Raw genomic sequence first — 24,178 nt, forward strand, 5'->3', positions numbered from 1 at the left:
TGCTCCAACTTCAATTCCTAGATCTTCCCAACGAGATTGTCAAAGTAACACATGCACTTAGTAATTAAACCCCCATATAAATGCCTAACCTGGCCACAGCAAAGATATTACTGCTGAATCTATGGCAAACAACATCCATGTACATAGTGACAGGCTGACAATGAGAGGCTGACAATCTGAAAACTCAAGAGATAAAGAAAATCTGTTTGCCCACAGGTTGAGTATCCAGGATGCATAATCCCAGCCTAGCTCCAAAGAGGAATGCTCTTCAGCTATTCATCCTGAAGCTCATAGGGACTTAAGATGGATGGCATCAAATCCTCAATTTCCACAGGAAGACTTTTCCTTTCACTGCAGTTAATACTATTACACATGACTTCATGTAACAGAGATATTTAGCCCCAGAAGAAAAGCAATTAAAGRCACCATCATCATCTTGCCATCAAGCAATTTATTCACTGGTGCCTGTCACCTGCAGCGCCCAAATGTCAGGAAACAATTTAATTCAGCACTAGAATCACTAACACCATACACACAGCCTTGCAGCTGAGGGGGGATGYATATGCTGTTAAACACTTCCATCTCCTGTGACAAGTTTTAAAGATGCATCAAGCTAGAGATATCTGTCCTCTGGTTGCAAATACCATGATAAACACACCACACAGCTGACTCATGTGTAATTTCACAACTTTTTGTAAAAATCAGTCATACAACAAGAGATACTGGTCAATATATACTTGGATTTTTTTTTTTTTTTTTAGTATTGGTTCATACTGTACACAGGAACTTGACAGCATATGTTTAAATCACTTTTTAATCCCTGCAGTAGTCCTAATTTCTCTTACAAAGGCTCCTGARTGATTGCAAAGGGGCACTGTATAAAAGCACTTTTAAGATGCACTTCATCAGTTCAAGTACRGGATTGTGCTGTGACCCCAGAGGTGCCTCACATGAAGCACTACAGGATCTCACACACTTGGCAGCACAACAAATAGCTGTTAAATTAAATAATATTCCGGCCAAAATTATTTGAGTACTTACCCAACCCCAAATAGCYATTCTGTCCTTATCAACAAACCTCATTTCAGAAAATTTTCTGAAAGCAAACAGAATAATTAAACACTTAATGGATTGCAAGTATCTGCCATTSTACAGACCTATTTCCCATCAAATGTGCTTCTTCCTGTTGTACAAATAAGCATTTTTCATTTCATCATAGTGACTGTACATGAAAACCGACAATAATTCAGGCACATGTGTCTTTAGGAAATTTAGACATTTAGAAAAACATCTGTGCCTATGACACTCTAAAGCCCCTCAACCCACCATCACTGACATTTGTATTCTATTAGGTTAGGTTTCACTGCCTGCCTTGTCTTTTTTTTTTTTTTTTTAAGATGCACAACAATCAAATTGCAGCAGTAAGGAACAGGCCAACACATGTAAATCCAATCACCATTAAAAATAAAAACAACAAAAAGATTGTGAAATTCTATTTGTTTAAATTGCTTAACATTTTAAAATCCCACACAGAAAAACCTCTAAGATCATTTCATTGGAATTCTGAGATATCCGTACTGTGATTGCTTGTTTTAGTGAAGTTCCACAAGCACAAACCAAGTGAAAAACATGAACTATGACTTAAAGGCTGAGTATTTCACGTAAATAATTCTGCCACAACAGAAACTTGCAAAAATCTTAACATAAAACTTCTATYTCCAAGTTCCCTGGTATCATGTTTCTCCGCTAATTTGACACATATCATCTCTATAAAATTGTCTTGATAAAATCAGAGATATGGTTAACTGGTATTACAGCATTAATTTTTCTCTCTTTTTAAGCACAAAATGATGGYTGGCCCATAAATGACACACTTCAGTGCACAAAATTAAGCAGACTGTAGTTATTTTTTTTGCCAGTAATTTCAAGATGACAGTCTGAAACCTTCTCCTTTTTTCCCCCTCTACGCAATAAACACATCAAAGAAGSAGCAGGTGTTGACCTTTCCCTGTAGCTCACCTGGCTGCTGCTATCTGATCTTCCACTTCATACGTTCCCAGCCTTCGGTTTATTGCATGCATGATCTCATCCCCTTGGTAGCCGCTGCCCCTGCCGTCAAAGCTGGCCACGATGATCTGCTCCGTGCTTGCCAGGTAAGTAGCCCAGCTGATGCGGAAGGCTTGGTCGACTTTCTGACTACAAGGTCCTGCATACCTGGGTGAAAAGTGACAAAAAATTCAGGCATTTATTCTCCACTTATTTTCACATTGAGCGCTCGAAATAGAATTATAGCTGACAGTTTTGGCCTCTAAAGCAGGGTAAACTTTTAAATTAAATTCAGGAAACAAGAAAAGCATCACTGACTGACACAAAAATGCTACTAAAAGCAATATGCTTTTTTAAAACCTCACCTGTTAATCATGGAAGCAGACTGGATTTTTTTTTTTGTTTTATTCCTTTCTGCCCTAGTGAGAAACCTTCATTATTTTGACTTTAAGCAGCTTATCAGAAATCCAAGCCAAAATTTCTTTTGTGTTGGCATATCTAGTCACCTGAATTTCAAAGTGATGTTCTCTAACTATTTCTGTTCCAATCACCCGTGATTTATTTGGCTTAAGTCKGAAATTAACAAATGGCCTTCAATGGGAAAAATGAAAAACAAAATTTTCTGCATTTTCAGTATCTCACCAGTCTGARCTATTTCTTACACAGGCTGAGAAAAAGGAAGCGAAACTATAATTTTAACTTTTTACTTTAAAATATTTCAGAAGCACTCCAYGACTATGAAATCATACACTGAGTGCCTCCATGGTAAAATTCTGTGCAGTGCACTCCTCTGGCCAGTGTTCAACAGAGCAAGAAACAGAATAATGGCTCTTAGGGCTCTACAGCCCACTGTTACTTGTTTTAAAAGCAAAGAACAAACTACTGAGAATTCTTTAATTCAAGCTATGAATCCCTATACTTCTGAAGTAATTTCTGATATTAAGGTCACCTTGAACCAGAGGTGATTCTGACAAAGGTCCAGGTAAGTCAGTAAAAATAACATCAAAACCAAAASAAGWCTTAAGAAGCCAAGAGCACTGGCTRCTCATTAAAATGTTCAACAGGCATATCAAAAAGCCTATCAAAAAGTGCTTCCAAATTGCATTATATAAAAATGTGTTTAACAATTAACAGCTACTTTCCTTAAAGAGTCACCTTTTTGTAAAAAGAGGAAAAGCTAACATTTTCATATTAATGCATTGCTAAAATTCAGTAATTCCCATTTATAAGAAAACATACCAGGATGAAAAGAAGTGCCTGAGGAAAACCAGACCAAACCAAACAGCACATGCACATGGTTTCGTATTTGTGAAAAAACCACAGCAAATGCAACCCTGACCACAAGATGACATTTGCCAACACTGGTTAACAGTCAAATATCACAGAAACATCACACACATGACRTCAGCTTTAGGATACAAAGCTTACTCAAGGTTTCACTCTGGAGTGTCATTTCATAGAAGGTTATTCCTAAAGAACTTCACAAGCAGAGGAGGAGGTAAGCGAACATGAACATCSTGGCTGTTAAATCAGACTGAATGTATCTGCCTCAGTGCCACTGCCAGGGTCTGTGCTCATTAAGCATTACATCATCTTAAGGTACAGGAATCCACCACGAACTAGGATACACCTCAATTTTTCATTCCATCTTAAAACTGCTTCAAGAAGTAATCAGAAAACATGACAGTTTTGTGTTTCGTTATTAAGAGCATTTGAAGTAGATGAAAGTGATTATTAACACAACACTGCCATGTAATTGAAAACTTACACATCAATGAGCAGAGGGTACTTCTTTGATGAATCGAAAYGGGGAGGCAGTATCATTTGATACCACAGGTCTAAAAGTGAAAAGAGTTTGASTCAGGTCAGCTCTCCAGTGAAATTATTTGACATGCATTACAATTCATACAAGAGCACATTTGAGGCACCCCCTAAAAATGAAAAAGCTGTTTCATCTGAACTGTCCTGATACATTCAGGTAAAAGTTCCTAGCTAATCTAGTACATTTTTCTCATGTTTTACAGTTGAGTTTGCAGAAAGTAATAAAGTCTGGGGACTCAACATRCTGTCTCATGATATTATTCTAAGCTTACACATGAAACTTGTTATGTCTCTACAGTGGTAAATCTAACACAGGCTCAAAAATAAAATTTCTCTCCCAGCAGAGGAAAGAAATTCTATATATTTTGAACCTGCCAGATAGACTTTGCATGACAGTTTGTATTGCATCCCAGAAACATATCCAAGTATCTATTATTTTTGAAGCAATATTGATTCCAGTTACATTCGTGTTATTCCTTCTACCCAAGCTGGTTGTGAGCTGAACATTTTAAATGCACACCATATAAGTTTTGCAGACTGAATGGCTCAATTGCTCACTCAAGAATCTAGGAGAACTGATGCTGAGAAGGAACCATGAGGCAATGCTGAAGTACTGCACTGCAGTAATAGCCAGAGTGCAAATCTTACAGAAATTTGCCCAGATTTGAAAATGCAAGGCATCAGAACACTGAAACATTAATAATCTAAATTGAATACATTAAAATACAAATTTTAACATTTTTCACACTCTATGGTCACAGGGATGGACTTCTCTAATAACATAGGTGGATTTGTGAGCAGACTTGAAACTTAAAGTAGGACTAAATGTATTTGTTTCTCCTATTTTTGACATTAAAAATAAGATTCCCCTTACCCAAAAGCTTTTACCCTGAAGACATGAAGTAGTAAGAACAAAGAGGAAATTAAAAAAATGAATATACAACTGATAGCATGAAGAACATCTTTAAATCTCCTTGTTGCCTGGAAGATTTCATCTTTAGCCCTAGTAAAAATGTGACAGAAATAAAAGACAGAAAACACAAAGATAAAGACAGTTATTATATAAATAAGGTAACAGTGAAAGAAGGGAGGCATCAAGAAGAACAGCAATAACTGACCAAACTCAATACCGTTTGTAAAATGTAATTCTATTAAGAACATCTGCACATTTTATCAGGAGGAAGTATGTCATGAAGAGAAAAGCTAGGAGCAAAGGCTGGAGCAAGAACAGTTCAGACAGGTACCAGGGCTGAGCTCTCTGCTGTTGCTCAGCCTAAGAGCACACCAAGAACATTTCTCTACCCAAATTCTGAGGAGCAGCACTCACAAAGCATTAACTGATCATTTTCTAGCATTTTGTTCTGGTCTATAYGGACGTTTATGCAGTCTCAGAGCATAATTGTGCTTTCAAGGATGACTACTTAATCCAAATATTCCCCCACACAATGTCAAAGGTGATAGTGTTGAAACGTTGCTTAAATGCTTTCTCAACATTTTCCCTTTAGATTGTGCCTGCTTTTTCATAGTAGCTGAACTTCTCTGCTTTTCCAACCCACTAACACAAACCAAAGGGACTTGCACCTGTAAATCAGAAAGACCTACTTGAATTTTTAATGTAATTTAAATTTAACAATGGGTAAGAGCTTTKTGCCCCAACCTCATTTCTCTTATTTATTTATTGCGTTGTTAGAGACTTCTGTTTGTCATTTTATTACAAAGAAAAAAAGGAGTTAAGCCACTTCATCGTGAAAACATGATGATATCACACTAGGAAAAAGTGTATTTTAGATAGGAACATATTGGGAATATTGCAGAAAAAAAACCAGAATGTTTGGAATCGTCCGAAAAAAAATCATCTTGCCTCTAAGTTCTGAGTAACTGCAGTAGTTCCCATTACACCCATTTATCCTGTCATGCTCCTCAGCAGAAGACCTTGAATCACTTGGTGAAAAAGCCAGGGGSAGAGCGAGGGGGAGGGAGGAAAAGGTAAAAAACATTTTTTAACTTACTGTATCCACCTATACTAAGGGTGCCAAATTCTTTTGAAGGCATCTGAATATCTTTCAAAGCATTGTCCAATTCAGTGTTATTTTCCAAGTATCTGAGGACTAAATAACAGAGTAAGTAAGATTCAAAGACTAAAGACTTTTTTTTCAATGCACTGCTCTTTAATTATCAACTACTTCAAATATTAAACCTGAGATGATAGCAACTTACACTGCAATTTTTGTTTTTCCTCTTAGATTCAGTGTTTACTATATAGTTTTCCTTCAGCTGTTTTATTCCCTGTTTTTCATCTAAATGAAGTTTCAGAGAAACTGAACAATTATCCAGTAAATAAGTCATCCATTACTTACTGTTTTCTAGCCCAGTGTAAAATAMTATGAAATAAACAATGAATAAACATATGCCAAGCCATACAATTTATTCTTCTGGTAATTATTTGAAATTAAATTTACCCTTTAAAACGGACATTTTCATTACATGCAATGGGAACAAAATTAGAATAACCTTACAATGCAATTTTCTAGCTCAACATAAATTAAAGACAATCCCATACCTTGATCATCAGTGCTTCTGTGCAGAGTAGACATGGGCAGGCCAGGACCTGTAAACAGGGCACAAAACCTTCAYGTTTGCATGCTGGCTTGAAACACAGTAAAGTAATTCGAAACGGGTGAATCATAAAAGCTCAGAACTCATTTCCCTCCAGTCTGCTGAAGCTGAATTTTAATTTAGCAGGGCCCAAATTCAAGCCCCAGGATCCCACAAAATGTTCAGTCTGTCTCAGGGATGAACCACATGACTGTGAGATACTGAAGAACTGAATTTGCACTCTTCAGCAAAGTCTATGCCCTGGTTGTCGACACGGTTTGGCCATCAGGAAGCCTCGCCACAGAGACCACAGCAGTTGTGTTCAACCATTTTCACAGTCTAACAGAAAATTCCCTCTCTGCCRTCTGTCCTTCTACCCCACAGATCAAGCAAGATCTCGGCATGTTAAAAACCATACATTTCAATTCAAAGAAATTTTGGAGACGCTTTGATTTTTCCCACCCTTTGATTAATTTAACCCTTGTGCTGTCTAGCAGGAGCACTCACAGGTCAGACAGGCTGCAGTCCCACTGCTTACATTATGGTTACATTACTTGGATTTTTGTCATGACCATCACCATCTATCTTAATTTTATTCTCATCCATAAAGCACTGCTCTTTACTCAGTCTGTTGCTTGTCACACTTTCAGAGCCTCCACATTCCTTCTGCAAGGCAGAGCTMCCCATGCATCCCTCGAGGAGATGCACAGTGGACAGGAGTGTTTTGCAGCTCTTTCAGGTCCACTGACAGATAGAATTAACAAGTTTTATCCCAGCAATTTTTGTCAAGGTACTTTTGAGCCTAGGARGCAGTATGTTTTTCCACTGCCAATAAATTTATCCAATGTTATCAACACATATCATTGTTACACGGTACATATCAAGATCCTGACGAAGTGAACTTCACCACCCAACTAATCAGTGAGTCATGTTTATGTCAATTAATTCTGGATATACTCACCGAGACAATTTAGCTGATAATACTCTGCATCTTTGCTGAAGGACACAGAATAATACTGGCATCTTTTTTGATCCAGATCACAGCTAACACATTTAGTAAAATTTGGACTGCTTTCCAAGAGCACTCTGCAAAGTAAATGAGCTTCATCTCAGAGATTACTTTTTTTTTTTTCCTAAGCAACGCTAAACCAATATATGCTTTTTAAATAAGATGGCTGAATATGTTAAAATTCAGAAGTGATAGAAAYTGATTCAAAAACTAGAGAAAACATACTTTAAACTTTTTACTTCAATGAATACTGGAATTATAATCATGTAAAAAAAAAGCATGAGGGTTTTTTTCAGGGGTTTGTTGCTTGAGGATTGGTTCTTGTCACAATTTCCCTTTATTAACTAAATTTATAGMAAAATATTTCAGTTATTTTTGCAGTTTATGCTCTTACACTGATTTTCATTAAATATCCTGAAGAAGATCCCACATTAGGCTGAACACCCTAATCTTTAAGTTTTCAATGYTTTTTCTTACGGTTTCTTTTTCATTAACAACAATTTTACCCATACTGCTGGAAAAAAAAAAATTCTTACTTATAAAGATTTCTTCCTCCTGGCATTCCACCATTTTCATTACTAATGTAGTATCTATAAAAGCAAAACATACYGGTTTTAGTAAAATATTTACAGTACAGTATTAGAAAATAGAATCTGAAATGTTTAAGTCAGATTTTTAATGAGTTAAATGACACCTTCTCCCAGTTCTCTCTCCCTGCTTGTTACCAGCCCTTTCGATAGGAAGCGGTACCTTATTTACAAATACTTACAAAAATTTATTGGTTACAGCTTCTATGCTGATGACTTCCCATTTTCCTGAAGTAATAGCTACTGGAGCCTGGAGCAAAGGAAGAGGCAAGGCAAAAAGTATAAGGTGAAKCTCTTTGAGCACCAGGAGAAACACAAGGCAGCAGTGACTGTCCTATGGGACACGCCTCACCTGGGAGCCCTTTATGGAATGGATGTGCTTGTAACCCGCTGTGTCGCTGAACACTTTGTAGTAGGTGACATTGTCGGGTGCAAAGCGAGGGACAGATGGCTGAAACTTGAGCATAAGAGAGACGTCTACTAAAGCGAAAAAACCAAAACTCCAGATCCAAAGCAATACATTTAGGGTTTAATATCTCTAACCAGGAGTCTCAGTGCTTGAAACAAGGCATCAATGAATGCACCGCAAACATTTTTTGCCTTCTGACTTAGTAGGTAGAACCTGTAGCCCGCCCTTTAAAAATAAACACGCTTGAAATATTTTCCTGCTCCTTAAGTAGCAGAATTTCCCGAGCATTAGTCCCAGCAGCAATCCATACCCAGCCCCCTTCACCCCTTCAAATATTTGAAGTATTTCCAGTGTTCTTAATTTTCTACAGCTTTAGGAAACAATATGTGCATCTACTTTCAAAGGCACTCTTGTATCCTGTCCTATGCAGCTGTAACCTTTAAAAATGTAAACTTTGCAAATTCATGTTTTTCTTGAATTTCCCATTTTAAAACACATATTTGTGAACAAATTATTTGAACTCATTTTTTTTTAGCTTAACAGTGAAAAATGTCCTTCTCTATTTAAAAATTCAAGCTGCTTTCCAAGAGGAAATTTTGCTAGCAAGTAGGTGATTACAGAATGTCAGGGAACTCAAACTGGAATAATATTTTCATGAAGGAACTACCCATTTATCAACTGAGAGTGATGGAAATGAATCAATTTCTTCTGTTGACTGCCATTTGAATGTGCTACATATGGTGGAAAAAAAGAGAGGAATGAAGAAATAAACTTATTTCTGTGATAAATGCCCAAAGGATTTAAATGCTAATTAGGCAACTGACACAATGCAACTGCCTCGGAGACGTTATACCCATTTTGAAATGGTGAAACAAAGCTGAAGTGATTTGCCTCCGGTCATTCAGAAAGCAATGACAGAAATTAAGTCTTCCTAACCATGTGCTCCAAATAACCTTTCCTTCTTCCCAAGCAGTATTTTTGCAAAAAGTAACCTGGCAAATATTTTGCTAGCTTTTTCCTTATTACAGTATTGCTTTTTCAAAGTGCGACTTTCCTTCAACTCAACTGGCAAGCTCTAACAGCTGATGACCTGGAAGCCTCATACAGTAATACAGGCTTTTTCAGCATTCTTAGTTTAACTATAATTTCATCTCTACTAAAAAAAAAAAAAAAAAAACCAACCAAAAAAACCCCCAAAACTACCAACAAAAAAAAATAACAAAACCACCCCCCCAACCCATGAAAAAGATTATAGATACAAAGAGAGGGCTGTATGTCTGTATTTTACACACATATATAATTTACTTAAATTTGTCTCTACATATATATGTGCATACCTACATCTCACTATTGTATAMAAATATTCCTTATCAGTGAAATATCAATTTATCATCCCTAAATAGGTAAAAATAAAAAAAAAACAGAACAAATATACCTTTCCTATCCCCTCTTCAATCCTCCCTACTCTCCATTCCCTTCTCAAATCCAAGAATCACACAGTGAGATTATCATTTCTTCCAACAGCTCCTAAGAAGTGGGTTGTCTCTTTAAAAGAAACAAAAAACCAACAACCTAGTTTAGTGGCACAGACTTGCATTTTGCCCTCTCATTTTGCACAACTGTTTACAAAGTCTGCAGCTTGATCATCACATTGTCTAATTGTGAAGCCTTTGCTGCAGAGAAGCAAAATGTGTCAGCGTTAAGGCCTTCCTTTCCATATCAAATTTGACAGCAGGTGGGTTGATCTCTCATCTTCATACTGCGGATGATTTCATCCCTGCTGTTGCCTCCCTCTTTGCATTTCTTTAAACTTTCATTTTTGACTTCAAAAGTGAATTAGTGACTAAAGCATAATCAGTGTGTGGAAAATGCGGGAGTGGAAAGTGTACTCTGTGTTCTCATCAAAAACTCTGAAACTCATTTCTCCCTCCAAATCTGAACTTTTGCATCTCTGCTTCACTTCCCCCAGATCTTCTGTGTAGTTCATTAGGTGCCTACTCTCTACCACGTACGAAAGGACTGAGAGGCAGCTTGGAAAGCATCACCCAGACAGTAGCGGCTGGTTTGGCAGAAGTGCATGAAAATTTTAGTCTGGCCAGTTACACGCATCTTGTCCACATTTTTCCTCAATGGGTATGTCATGTGGGGGGAAAACTAAATAAGTAGCCCCCGCTAAAACCTGGAATATTTTGTTGCAACCTGATAGACTAAAAATTACTTTTGTCCCCTRTGCCTTTCTTCCAATTGATTCGAAGGTCACAGAATACACTTCTTAATAAGTTTTATTCCCTAGATCTTTCTGGAGGTGTCAGGAAGAAAGCAGGTAAGCCAGTATAGCTGGCAACTCCCCAGAACAAAGAGAATTGTGAATCTGGGCTCATGCATTTCCCCGATACCTACAGCTAACAAAGCAGCAGGACAGAAGTAGAAAGGAGTTTGGAAAGGGTGCTATGCTTTTGGTAAGCTGAACACAAAATCATGGAGACGTAGAATGGTGTGGGATGGTCCAATCCCCCTGCCATGGGCAAGGACAGCTTTCACTGGACCAAGATGCTCAAAGTCCTGGCAAACCTGGCCTTGAACATTTCCAGGGATGGGGCATCCACAGCTTCTCTGGGCAGCCTGTTCCAGTGCCTCCCCACAATCACAGTAAAGAATTCCTTCCTAATATCTCATTTGACCCACTCTTTCAATGGAAAGCCACTACCTCTTGTCCTGTCACCCAGATGCACAGGTCACAGAGAGCATGATTAGAGCCCCAGCCATGCTGCAATGTCAGCCCAGCCTGGGAGTTCAGAACCAACCCATTACCCACAAAAAAAACAAAGCTTAACCACAGGTGTGGGGTGACACAGCAGCTCCATYTGAGATAATTTTCTCCTGCACATGTGAAATGCAGCAAGACACTTGGACCTACACACAAAAGGCACTGCAAAATGTTCATATGAAATTTTCATAATGATCAGAATTATTTAGCATGTAGCAGTTTCAGAAATTGAACACTTACTCTGCCAATCCAGCCAGTTGGACTTTCTTCTGTAAGTTGTTTTTCCTAAGAAAAAAAAAAACAAACAATCCCACAACAATTATGCTTAGTTTATACCAGGCTATATTTCTACAAAGATAAACATACAGATATACTCTACTCCTTTCTAGTTTCATTTACCACTGCAACTGTTCCACCTAATTTTTCTTACCTTTGGACATGACCAAGCAGCATTTGCAAAGTCACAGAYTGCAAGGACTGAAAAATTCTGAATTCTTCTGAGCCACTGCAGACAAATCCTTTCATCTGTCACCCATGTTACAACACTCAAATAATGATCCCTGAAAACATAAACAGCGTGAGATATTTAAAATCCTCTCAGTAATAGCATACTATACAATAGCATTCAGCAATTCACTGAATGAGGCTCATCTGGCTATTTTCATTTCAATCTACTCTTCAACAATAAACAATGATGCAAATGTAATTGAGTCATTTTTCATCAATTGTTTTTGCTGCTAGTAGATGCCTTGGTTATTTTCAGAGATACAATAAAGAATTAGATGGCTTGTACAAACCCACTTCCAGAAAGACTGCAATTAAATTTTAACAGCTATTCTCCAATGCATAAAATAATAGCTACTCCAGACTGTTCATAAATTTTGTACTGTGTACATCTAGGAGAAATTCTTCTGAATATTAAGTTGTATGTGCCTTAGATTTAGGAATTTTATCCTTAGCTGCCTGAAGTTAGTTGCTTGTAATAATTTTCTGAGTGACATATTCTTTTGYTCAATTTAATAGTTATTTCCATTAATTAAAATGGAGGGAGAGATCATACCAAAACCAGATATTACTATTTGAATATTTTACTTTCATCTTCAGAATACCACCCAGCTGACAGGAAGAATGGAGTATGTGAAAAAAAAAATCATTTTCATGAATATGAAAATTTCCTGTATATTAATTTTAAAAAGGCACCACATAAAATTTAGTGGCTTTGTTTACCATAACGATCTGTTGGATGTGCTGTCTTTTCTTATTTTAGATCTCTCCTATCTCCTCGAAGCCTTATGAACTAAAATAAAACAAACTTCCCCTCCAAGGCAAGTATACATTTTTAACTGTAATTTGCACATTTGACTTAGTTCCAAGTTCATGTTCCCTTTTCCCCCAAAGTTAGTTAACAAAAAYGTGTGGGAAATTTTGTGATAAGAGTATCTTTGTGATCACTGYGGTTTGGGGAGGGAAACACTACAATTAGTGTGGATGGATTAAAAAATACATGTCAGCTGGTTACCAAAAACCTTTAGATTTATWTCTAGATTACAGTTTCAAAATCATGTTTGGAAAAGGTCTATTTTTGCATTTATATTTGACTGGGAAGGCAGCAGGTCATTTAATTTCTACTGCCATTGAGTCTGCAGGAGCTTGTTTGGAAAAAAAAAAAAGAAAATGGAAAACCTATTACAGAGATTTCCCTTGTTTTTTATAAGGAGAATTAGTCTCACAGTTTTTATTCCTTTAATGTGAAAGACATTTAACAATTCTGGTGGCTATCAATCATCTATCAGACAAGATGGACGCTACAATGAAAATAAACCAAAAAATTATTTATCAAGGTATTTTAATAAATATCTCTCCCCTGTGAGAGTGGGAATGCACCTTCAGTATTCAACAGCACACAAAAGGTTAACGAGGCTGCAATTAACTCAAGTATAAAGTACAGCAGTTTTACACTGCCCTTCCTCATTGGTTGCTGAGAGTCATACGCTGCAATAACTCTGTTCAGAAGTCTTCTTATTTTAGGACAGATAATTTCAGACAAGGAAGATCTATCCYTTTCATCCTGCTATTGGCTAACAGGAGCCCGCATACCCATGGTGCCCAAACCAGTGTTTAAATGCTGGATGGATTTCATGCTGGTCATTCCTGCAAGGTGTATCAGGCTTCAAGTACCATCACACGGCAAAGCACTGCCACTGCAGATCCTTTTGATCTGCAGTTCTTTTTGACAAATAAAACTCTTCCTTTGCAACATAAGTGCACTGTGCCCCCTTCAAATGTGGGGGTACAACTGCTGCTCATGCAAGCTCTGGAAAGAGCTGTAACAGGCAGCCATCTGACAACCCCAACCAGGCAGGTAGAGTGAGGTATGCCACCAGTTCCAACTTTCTTTTGTTCAAAATTTAGGTCCATGGAAGCAAAACCAGAATTTTCCACCACAAAAGCTAACCTTTCCGTCAGTGGTATAAGCACCATATAAATATTCAATACTTTGTGCTTCCAGAAGAAAAATGACCCAACAGCTACACAGCACATTGCTCACCTTTTCCTATTCATGTACCTTTGCTCTTGCAAAATTCCCCTAGACTTGGTCTGGCCACCTCAACTTTTGCAGGACATGTATGGTGAGATTTGACCATTATTTGGATGAGCCATAGGGAGAAGTGAGTTTTGATGCTTGAACTCATGAGTCAAGATTTATCTTTGTATTAATCCTCATTAACAGAGTGTTAAATTAATTCAAAAATGGATGAACTCCATATACCTCACGCCTCTGTTARCCAGATGGGTATGAAGCTGAAGGTAGCTGATGATTATTCTCATCAACTTCTGTAAGGTGTTAACAAAAGGTAAAACATAACTAAGACAGCAGAGATCCTAATCAGTACTGAGCAAAATGTACAGGGCTTTTAATTCTGAGGCACTGAAATTCTGGGGAAAACATGGCACGACAGCTCTCTAAGATGTATCCAGTGMAGTGTGACGGTAACGGAAGGATAAAGAACAACATATTCATGAGAGCTGCATCTCTGCTAACACATGGATGTTACACTGTGCTGAGGACTGAAAYGGAAGAGCACTGATTTCTCAGTTATAGCTTTTTGGCCCCCACGTATAAAATGCTGGTTTTATGCACAAGCTAACAACCCTTTGKTTTTTTTTTCTGGTTTATCAGTAAACCTGTGCTTTCATACCCATCATGTTTCTAAGAGCAAACCTCTAAAACATTTCCACAATAGTGTTAAGAAGRAAAAAAAACAAAACCCAAGATCTGGGATACTGAATTGTGTGCATGCACTTTAAATTGATGTAGCTGCTCTTTACAAAATACATTTATATCATGTTGTGCATTTCCAGTGGCATTTTGAGAAATACAATTTTCCATTTACTCTGAGAGGTGCTGATTTTCACCATCTTCCCAAAGAAAACAAACATTTTAAGTATAAATCTGAAGACAACCATGATACCTTGCTGTAGCAAGGAGTCTGCTTCCAACGAAATCAAATCTTCACTTACCATTAAGGTTTTGTTTTGTTGKTTTTTTTCCCCCAGTGAATTGGAATACATATATTATAATTTGATTATACGAAAACTTGCTCATATTAAAGTTGTACTGTGAAATGACTTCACCATAGTTAGACTCCACTGAATGTGATGAGCCAAGAACTTGTCACATTCTGAATATAACATACATGGAATATGCCATCTATATATAATCACTAGGAGGATAATCTCTGTGCAGATTTTCTCTGGTAAATCTTGTTGCTACCAGAACCACATCACAGGGAAAAACTGCCATATACACTGACTATAGGGAAGTCACATATAAAAGCTCCTCCTCYCCCATCAAACAATCAAATATTTAACCAAAATTTCTCACCTTGATTTTATTTCTTCAGGTGGAGAAATTTCAACAGGGTTGACAACTTGAAGCGATCTGGTATCCACAATAAAGAATCGCACAGTTGGATTTGTAGCTCCTGCCTAAAAATAAAATTTTTCATTGTACTTTTGAAGAGAGAATATTTGTGGTGAAATAAGTGTTTGAAATTACAGATGAATAAGTTACTACAGACAGAAAGGTAAAACCAGGCAACTGCAAACATGTGAAAAGACAAGTCTCTGAATGTTGTTTTTAAGATTGATACATAAATTATCCTTTGTATTTTTCACACAAAAGTGCTACGCATTTCTAGATAAGAGACTTCTACATTTAGAAACAACCATAGGGCTTGCTGTACTGGACCATATCTCATCCCACACACCACACATGGTACCTAGCAGAGAAACAAATCCATTGCTAGCACACAGGAAAGTGCCTGTCCATGGAAGAAGCAGCTCACATTAACCGATCATGTCACAGCTGCCTGTACCACAATCAAAGCTGTGACTGCAGCACGGACTCTGCTCTCTCTAACRTAATGCTACTGCAGAGAAAATGAGCTTGACACAAAGCAGGCAGTTTTTCCACCAGGCAGCAGTACCAGATAAGCAATCAGCCGGCTGCATCAGCCATCCTGCCCCGGTTAATCAAGAGTGAAAGTATCTTCCTGGCACGGCCAGACCATCATGGATTGGGGCGGGGCAGGGGGGACATACACTGATGCCTTAAACCAACACAGAATATAAAAAACACAAGGATAAACAAAAAGAAGAGATGCCTTGAGATGATTTCAAYCCACCTATTCCTTCCCAGCAATGGGGATGCCCAGCATTGTGATGGTGAGCATATGATGGARACCAGCTATGAGAACATGTTTGTAGTGACACTCAGCAGGGTAGGGCAACTGTGTAATTTGTAAAAGTGCATTGCTCAGATAAATCCAAATCCTGTATAAGGTCAAGTAACTTCACACAGGAAGGTCTTGTATTAAACATGAAACTCTCCACAAGTGGAGCCCATGAAGGAACCTGTCAGAGCACTTTGCACACTCTCACCCCATTCCCAGTGCCATCTGTGCCACAGGCAGTGGCCATAAAGTCACATGGAGAGGAGGGAGAAGAGAAGGAGCTGCTTGCACTCAAGGTTTCACTCCTACAGCTAAAACTGGAAGAGCTTTAGGAAGAAGAGACTGATGGCTGGCAAAGAAACTCCTTCAGCAGATTCCTCCTCTTGCTCTTAGTACTGAAATTGCCAGATTGGTTGAAGAAGATTCCATTATCAATACCATGCACRACCCTAACATAACGTGTATCGGCCTAATGCTTTGTACCAATTTAGCTCCCTGATAGGTTTTTTACCTCAACATCTAATCACTACCTCCAAATTTTATGGTGAAACAACAAAACCTTAAGTCATACTTTTTTTTTTTCCTCTTTTTTTCTTTCCCCTGAGATAATAAAACACTTTAACATTGCCAGATGCTGTTGACTTCAGAAAGAGTAATCACAGCAAGCTGTTGAGGAGAGACAGACAATATTTTCATTAGCAGGAGCTGATTAAATGAGACTACTCTCTTAATGAAACTACAGAACAAACATGTTTAATAAATAACACAGACCTTGGGATATGGGATTTTAATGGTCTTTGGATACTGCAAGGTGTCCTCAGAATAAAAGGAATACTCTATAACAGGAACTTTTGTATCATCAAAGGCTGCATATGCCAAAAAATTGCCATTTGGAGACCACCACAGAGCAGAATGAGTGCCAAACATTTCCTCTGAAAGAGATGTAAATGTATTTAAGTTATAATTGATAAGCTGGCTCTTCTATCCTAGGTGCTGTCCTCATTAGTTTTTAATAGGWTTWTTTTTTTAAATTGAAGTTCACATACTAAACTGCAGACTGTTTGCTGGGGTTCTAAAAGGAGACATTAGATCGTGTTTATAAYCTATCATATGAAGTTAATTCACAGTTAAGATTCCCAATGACACAATGCAAGATAAGTAAATTAATTTCCATTCAGTAAATTAATTTCCATTCTTAGATCTGCACACTAGCCAGGTATTAAGCYCAGATAATGATGCATTTTTCTTTTAAAATACAGACTTTGATTAATTTCAATTTTTCAATGGTAAGGAATAAGGTAATAATTACAATAAACCAAAGATTTAATATCATAATGTAAAGTAAAACTTGCTTGACATAGTTACCTTCATAAACCCAATCTGGTATTCCATTGAAAATTTTATTTTCTTCTCCATTTTGAGTGATTTGCACAGGTGGTGCTGTTGGTGAATCTTTTACATAAACATTATTATTCCAAACGTATGCCTGCAAAAAATTATTGTAATGAAAATTACTATTGCAGTAAATTCTACTTCCTTTATTTATTTCATCTACTGGACAATTTACAACAGATGAGGAACACCATCTTTAAAAGCTGCATTTCATTAAATGCATTGATACTTAACAAACGTGGAATTGCTAATGCAAATCAGGGGTAGCACCGTAACTTCAGGCCTAGATGCAAAAAGCAAATCAACTATGATGTGGCATCAATTTTTGAAAATCTTACAAATAATTTTCTGCCAAACACAAGTTTATTTTCCTTCATCAGGAGTTGTTTTCCACTAATTTGTTTTTCAAAGAAAACTATCAGTACTTTGGTAAAACATTCACTGGGGTCTCAGTGCTGCCAACAGATCTGCAAAGATGGCACATTTCTTCAGTAGTACTCAGAACTCTTGTTTTTGGCACCTGTCTGCCTCTCTGATCACCCCTGGTTTTCATCCCCAATAACTAAACAACACAGTTTTATTCCAGAGCTTTGCTCCGAGATGCAGAAAGCTCTTTTTGACTTCCTTTGCTTCTTTGGTTGGTCCTTATAATTCACATACTACAAGCAGTAGGAATAAATAAACACGACATTCTCCTGTGACAGTCCTACACTCAGCACAGGGAATGCACAAGCCTTGCAAATGCAGTGGTTGCCATCCACTGGCGTGGATTGGAGGCGAGGGCMGGAAGAAAACAGCGGTGGGAAAGAGCATAAGACAGATTTTTAATCCTCTAATCCTRTTACATGCATCCATCAAGTGAAACTTCATTGATTATTGTGTAATTAGGAGATAAAAATCACAGTGATGATTAAATAGACAATTGTAATGCTGCTGTGTTTGAAAGGGATGAGCTACTGTCTGCAACTGTGAAAACACCAAGTTCCTGTGCATTTGAGCATTTCATGACTACTGGGGCCACTACTTACTTTCAGGAATGCATTTTCATTAAAGAACAAAACAAAACACAGAGAGGGACTTGGAGTCTTTCCAGCAACAGTAGTCAAATTTGAAACTAGTTCAGCCACTTTACCCAGCAGTAGGAAAAGTCCCAAAACCTCAAGKGAACAGACAACGTGAGTTTCCATGTCACGTGTATGAAAATTACTGTTGATATAAGTTTTATTTATCTTTACCTACCAGTTTATGACCAACAGGTGACCAGGATATATACTGTGTATCATTAGGTAGTAGTCCATCATCTAAGATAGAACTGGGAAAACAAAAACAAAATGCAGCCAAGAGAAATCAGTGAACTGACATTTCATTGCAAAGGAATATTAAAACTACATCTTAAGTGCAAGAATTACTGACCTGCTACTGAAATTATAGATGTGATATGAAGCTGTAAAGGAATGCCTCCACAACTGCAAAAGAATTATTTTAATATTAAGAAAATAAATTTCACTAGGTTTCATATCTCTTGCAGTTTGAATTACCACTGARACCCTCCTCATCTTATTTTACAGTAGTTCTCACAAATGCCAGCACTATGTCTGCAGCATCCCTCCAGTACCAGGGTGACCTATTCCTGGTCATATTGTTACAGAAATAAAGCCCTTCTCCGAGAAATCTGTATCGCTCTGTGGGCTCTTAACAGAGAGAAAGATGATGATGATGATGATGATAATGCAGACACATTTAAACATGTTCACCACGTGGGGCTGGAGAGGTTTGATTTAGCCCACACTGCTGACATGTAGCCCTTCTAAGAGGGCTCTTGTATATTTGTATGAAGATATAAACCAACAACTTAGCACTCCACAGCCAGATGGCTATTACATAACAAGCGTCTACATCCTCATGATTCATTTTGTTACTCTGTTTCTTTGCAATAAAGATTAATAAAAACAGATCTTTCAATCATACTATTATATAAAGGTTAAAAACTCTTGCTTCAGCATTAAAGTAAAATTAACTCTTATGAATGCAACAAATAAAGTACTACAGAGCAATAAATTACAAGTGCAATGTGGGGATGTGTAGGGTGGCTGGTAAAATATTAGGCATTTTGTGGCCACTAATGATGCAGTGAAAAGTCAAATAATTCTGAAAAATTCAGAAAGACAAAAAGTAACTGGCTTAGTAGGACCCAGCAAGGAAGCTAAAACTGAAAAAAAAAATTGATGACTGAGTGCACAGACTGTCTGGCACAGTGCAAGAGCCATTTTGGGACTGCCAGGCCAGGACATGTAGACAATGCTCACTCAGTGACACAGTGCTCAAGTATTTTACACTGCACAAGTCAGCACTGAACTTTTTACGAACAAAACAGGCAGCTCTCTAGAAAAAAAAGGAAAAAACAACATCTCAGTGCACAAACTSCACAGAAAATGAGTACCTCCATCAGGCTTCTCAATTGGCACACAGAGCCAGGTTTTCAGGCCACATGGCATAAATGTGGGTTGACCTTTGTTGCACAGCTCAGCACCATGCCAGGATGAGGCATTCTGCTGCAGGCTTTTCATGTGCTAGCCCACTCCAAACACAAGCATTCTTTTAAGCACATGCAGCTTTTCAGTCACCTCAGTTTTAAACTGTCACCTCCTACCACCACAACGTAACAACACACATATATATAGCAYACACACACAAGCAGATGTATACCAGCATATCTACTCATCACTTCTCCTTACCCAMTTCTCCTTACTCCTGGGTACAACCACGCCTATCTACTCTCCTAGAATGTCTTCCCAGATAAACCATCCAGCCTTGTTCTCCTTGTGGTAACTCTCTATCCCCTTTTAATCCAGATGCTTTTTTCCCTCAGGTGGTCAAGTCTCTTCTGCCAAGCTCACAGACAATACCAGTCTCTTCTCCTGTCTGCTCAACTGTTCCCTCACAGACATCCATCATATTCATCCACCCTCATGTATTCTCCTCGCATTCTTTCAGCCTCTCAGCAGTTCCCAAACCTTTATTTCCCAGTTTCATCCTGAGATGTAAAGTGCATTTGTACCTTTGTATAGCTGTATTGCAGAAGAGCAAACTTTTGGTCAGGAGACAATAAAACTGTGCTSGCCTGGTACTTAGCCTGTCAACAAAGGAAGGGCAAAAGAAACACATTAAGCACTGATTCCAAAGACTAGGCAGAACAAAATGCAACGTTCAATACCTTTCCCAATGTCTGCATATATTGCATATAAGACAACATACTAGTGTTGTATTTGCCAGGATCACTGAGGGTGTCCCATCGTCAGCATTGATACGTACGATGTCCCCATTATCTGTTTTGTGAAGATACTGATTTCCTAAATGCATGAGAGAGATGACAACAAAAAGTAAGTAAAATGCTCAGCAGTTACTTCTCTTTTCCCTTTATGTTTTTAAGCAGGAAATAAAATTCAAAAACATGGTCAATGTTGTGTTTCCCAGTTCTATAATGAAAGGATGCTCATAGCACAGGAATGTTCACAAAATGTGATCCTGGGGATCACAGCATCCACCTTTTAGCATCTCTTTCCCTTGGGGCACCAGGCATACTCAAAAGGAAAAGCAGCCTGTATCTCCCTGTTCCCTGGCAGCCCTATGCACTGGGAGCTGACACACTTCAGAGGATAACACATTTCTACCAAAAAGCACAGAAGTAAGTATGCCGTTGTAGCAGTACGAGGATACAGCTTGCCATGAAGTAAACATGTACCTTAGGGAAACAAGGAATCAACTCTTTGGGCTATGAACCATTCTATAATCATACTATTAAATAATTTGACTTTTTCAGAATACAGTAGTCACCTCAGTATGAAGATACRTGTTTACATTTTCTTAACATTCAAGCTGTATGTATAAATTAATTACCTGAAATCCACTCCAAATTATGTGTTTTGTACTTATAGTCATTGTTCAAGTAATTCTGTAGAGTRTACGTTCTTCCTGAAGGGGTATTTTCTGAAAGAAAGAAGAGAGGTTTTGATGTTGCTGCACGTTGTTCCACCCCTGCTTCTTAACCTGGCTACTAAGTGGGGTTTTGTTGCTGGTTATTAAAGTGTTTTAGCTAACCATCTCTAAAGTAGTAGCAGTGGGAAGGCAATAAAACTTTATTGCAAGGTAAATTCACCAAGCATAAAATAAAGGACAGTCAGTGTGATTACTGAACAAGCTCATGGAAATGAAAATACCTTTTTGACAGTGACAAAAATGACCAGAAGAYCTTATCTCAGCACACATATGCTCCTCAAAAACTACATAGAAGTGATCTTATTGCCCTTCTCCCCATGCTCAACTCTGGGAAGTTTAGCAGAGGGCCCCAACTGCTAATAGTTACAATTGTGAATTATTTGCTTATCCTTAAATTCAAATTTCAGAAATGTCTCAAATAAAACAAAAAAAAAACTGGAGCAGTAAAATATTGGAGGAAGATCTAATAAAAAAATTAATTAAATAACAAACACTTCCTGATAAGATTCTGATGAAATAATTGATAAATATTTATGCCTATTTTGTTGTGATTTTAACCAASTTATCTTCAAGTTTATTTTAGTATTACAATTTTGACTGGAAAATTAAAGCCAAGTAACTAGGTTAATCTGAAAAGATCAAGTGAAACTTTGAATCTAGTTAAGCTAATGCATAGGGTCATCAGGTTCATTCCCTCTTTAATGCCTGCAGTGCACAACCCAGTTTTTCCAAAGTATGAAAAATAACAACAGCARCAACAACAACAAGTCAGTCTGTGAGCCTTTGTGATCTTTTTCCTCTGAAAACAAAGACTACAGATTTTAAATTCAGGTGTGCAATTCTCTCTCCCTGCASGCTCCCTGCCTTTTTTTTCCTAAATGGAAACCTAAAATCTACCTTCATCTATCTGCATCTATCCTTTTACCTACAAGGTCCAGAAGGAAGGGAATTTTAATTTCAACTGGCCTAATCAAAAGATCAGAATAAAAGCAACTGATAAAAATACTCAAGTACAGATGTGGTGGCTGAGCAACCAAGATGCTAAGCTGCCTCTACCAATTCTGAGAGCCCCAGTGCTTCTGATACTTTTAAACCAACTGCCTCCTCTCTCCTTACTGAAGAAGAAAAGAAGAGCAAAGTCCTTAGGGGCACACACAGGAAAACACCTCACAATAGTTTTTGCMGGTTATCTTTCTGCAGGCTGGATACATGTGACATCTGGAACATCACAGGAACACATATCAGCTATTACAGCTTTACTCTTATTTCCAAACAATAAGAAAAATGCATAAATACAGCACAGACTGTACAACCACTGCTGCAATGAAAGTCAAGAGACATAACAAACAGTGATTTAAGTCTAAAATRCTCAGAAAATATTTAAAAAAGAGCTTGCTCAATTCCATTTGAAAAAAATTACTAGGCTGGATTTATTGCTCTTGGAGTTTCTGTGAGAATATTAATTTCTCAGGTTATTTATTTAAGTGAATATTTAATTTGATGGATTATGARCAAGTGGGTATTTAATATTCATACACAGTTGTCTAGCTGGGAATATGACTTCTTCCTAATCGAGAAAGTGTCATTTTCAATCAGAGGGGCTTCGGAAAGCAACAAAACTCTCTCTTGGAAAARGAGAAGCAATTTAAGACAGGTGGCTGATGAACAGGTTTAGGGATTTTTCCAAACTGATGAATGTTTTTCTCCCTGGTGACATACATATTTTGCTAAGGTCTCATTACTAAAAATCAGGCCACTATTAAGATTTGTTGGCTATGTATAAAATTAAAATTTCATTTTCTGTCAACACCTTCCACATATTATTTGAATATGAAAACACACGCCAAGCTGTAAGGGTGTAGTCATAGAAGTTCTAGTTGAAGCATTTTGTTAATTTACAAGCTAGGCCATTACTGGTACATTCTTACTTATCCACATTGTGCCACTGACCAAAGATAAACAACRTGAACTGAATTCCAAATTTTGGTACTTCTTTTTCAAATTCCATTTGAAAAGAAGAGTCAAACAGGCTTATGGTAACRAAAKAAAGTAATCGCTGACATTCAAGAGCATTTTATTATCCTTGAAGATTGTATATAGGTCACTGGATGTTCATATTTTATCAAAACTGCTTCTTTCACTCTTAGATTCCTCAGGCTAAGAARGCTAAATTTTCTTGCTGTTTTTCTTTCTCACCAGTTCCACATATAGACTTAATTTTCTAAATTTCAGATGACTAGCCTTATATTGGGGCCAGTTCTGTTTACTAATTATCGATGCTTTGGATGAGGGGAGTGAGAGCATCCTCATTAAGTTCACAGATGACACCCAGCCAGGCAGGAGTGCTGATCTGCTGGAGAGCAGGAAGGCTCTGCAGAGGGATCAGGACAGGCTGGATTAAYGGGCCAAAGCCAATTGCCTGAGGTTCAGCAAGTGCCAGGTCCTACACTKGGGTTCCTACAGCCCCAGGCAGTGCCACCAGCTGGGGCAGAGTGGCCCTGCAGTGAAGGACCCGAGGGTGCTGGCCAGCACTGGGCTGAATGTAAGCCAGTGTGTGCCCAGCTGGCCAAGAACCCCACTGGCATCCTGGCTTGCATCAGGAACAGCATGCCCAGGATGCCACACCAGCAGGAGCAGGGCAGGGACTGTCCCCCTGTACTCAGCACAGGTGAGGCCACACCTTGAGTGCTGCATCCAGTTCTGGCCCCTCAATTCAAGACAGATCTGGAGCGTGTCCAGAGAAGAACAAGTCCTATGAGGAGTGGCTGAGGGAGCTGGGGGTGTTTAGCCTGGAGAGGAGTAGGCTCAGGGGGAACATTA

The 24,178-nt window shown here is 38.1% G+C and overlaps 1 protein-coding gene across 1 annotated transcript in view; it reads right to left on the bottom strand.

The window, feature by feature from the left end:
- Window positions 1-24,178, bottom strand: part of DPP4 (dipeptidyl peptidase 4) — a 38,821-nt gene that overhangs the window by 9,100 nt on the left and 5,543 nt on the right. The window contains 19 exon segments of the mRNA XM_057367647.1: window positions 1,042-1,096; window positions 2,020-2,214; window positions 3,815-3,884; window positions 5,877-5,975; window positions 6,428-6,475; window positions 7,424-7,548; window positions 8,008-8,061; window positions 8,241-8,308; window positions 8,411-8,515; window positions 11,475-11,519; window positions 11,665-11,794; window positions 15,121-15,224; window positions 16,742-16,902; window positions 17,336-17,456; window positions 18,602-18,674; window positions 18,776-18,828; window positions 20,421-20,495; window positions 20,618-20,712; window positions 21,260-21,349. Coding sequence (XP_057223630.1) covers window positions 1,042-1,096; window positions 2,020-2,214; window positions 3,815-3,884; window positions 5,877-5,975; window positions 6,428-6,475; window positions 7,424-7,548; window positions 8,008-8,061; window positions 8,241-8,308; window positions 8,411-8,515; window positions 11,475-11,519; window positions 11,665-11,794; window positions 15,121-15,224; window positions 16,742-16,902; window positions 17,336-17,456; window positions 18,602-18,674; window positions 18,776-18,828; window positions 20,421-20,495; window positions 20,618-20,712; window positions 21,260-21,349 — 1,766 coding nt within the window.

Source organism: Malurus melanocephalus, unplaced genomic scaffold, assembly GCF_030028575.1.
Source record: "Malurus melanocephalus ecotype Western Australia unplaced genomic scaffold, MMel_1.1 scaffold_81, whole genome shotgun sequence".
Classification (NCBI taxonomy): Eukaryota; Metazoa; Chordata; class Aves; order Passeriformes; family Maluridae; genus Malurus; species Malurus melanocephalus.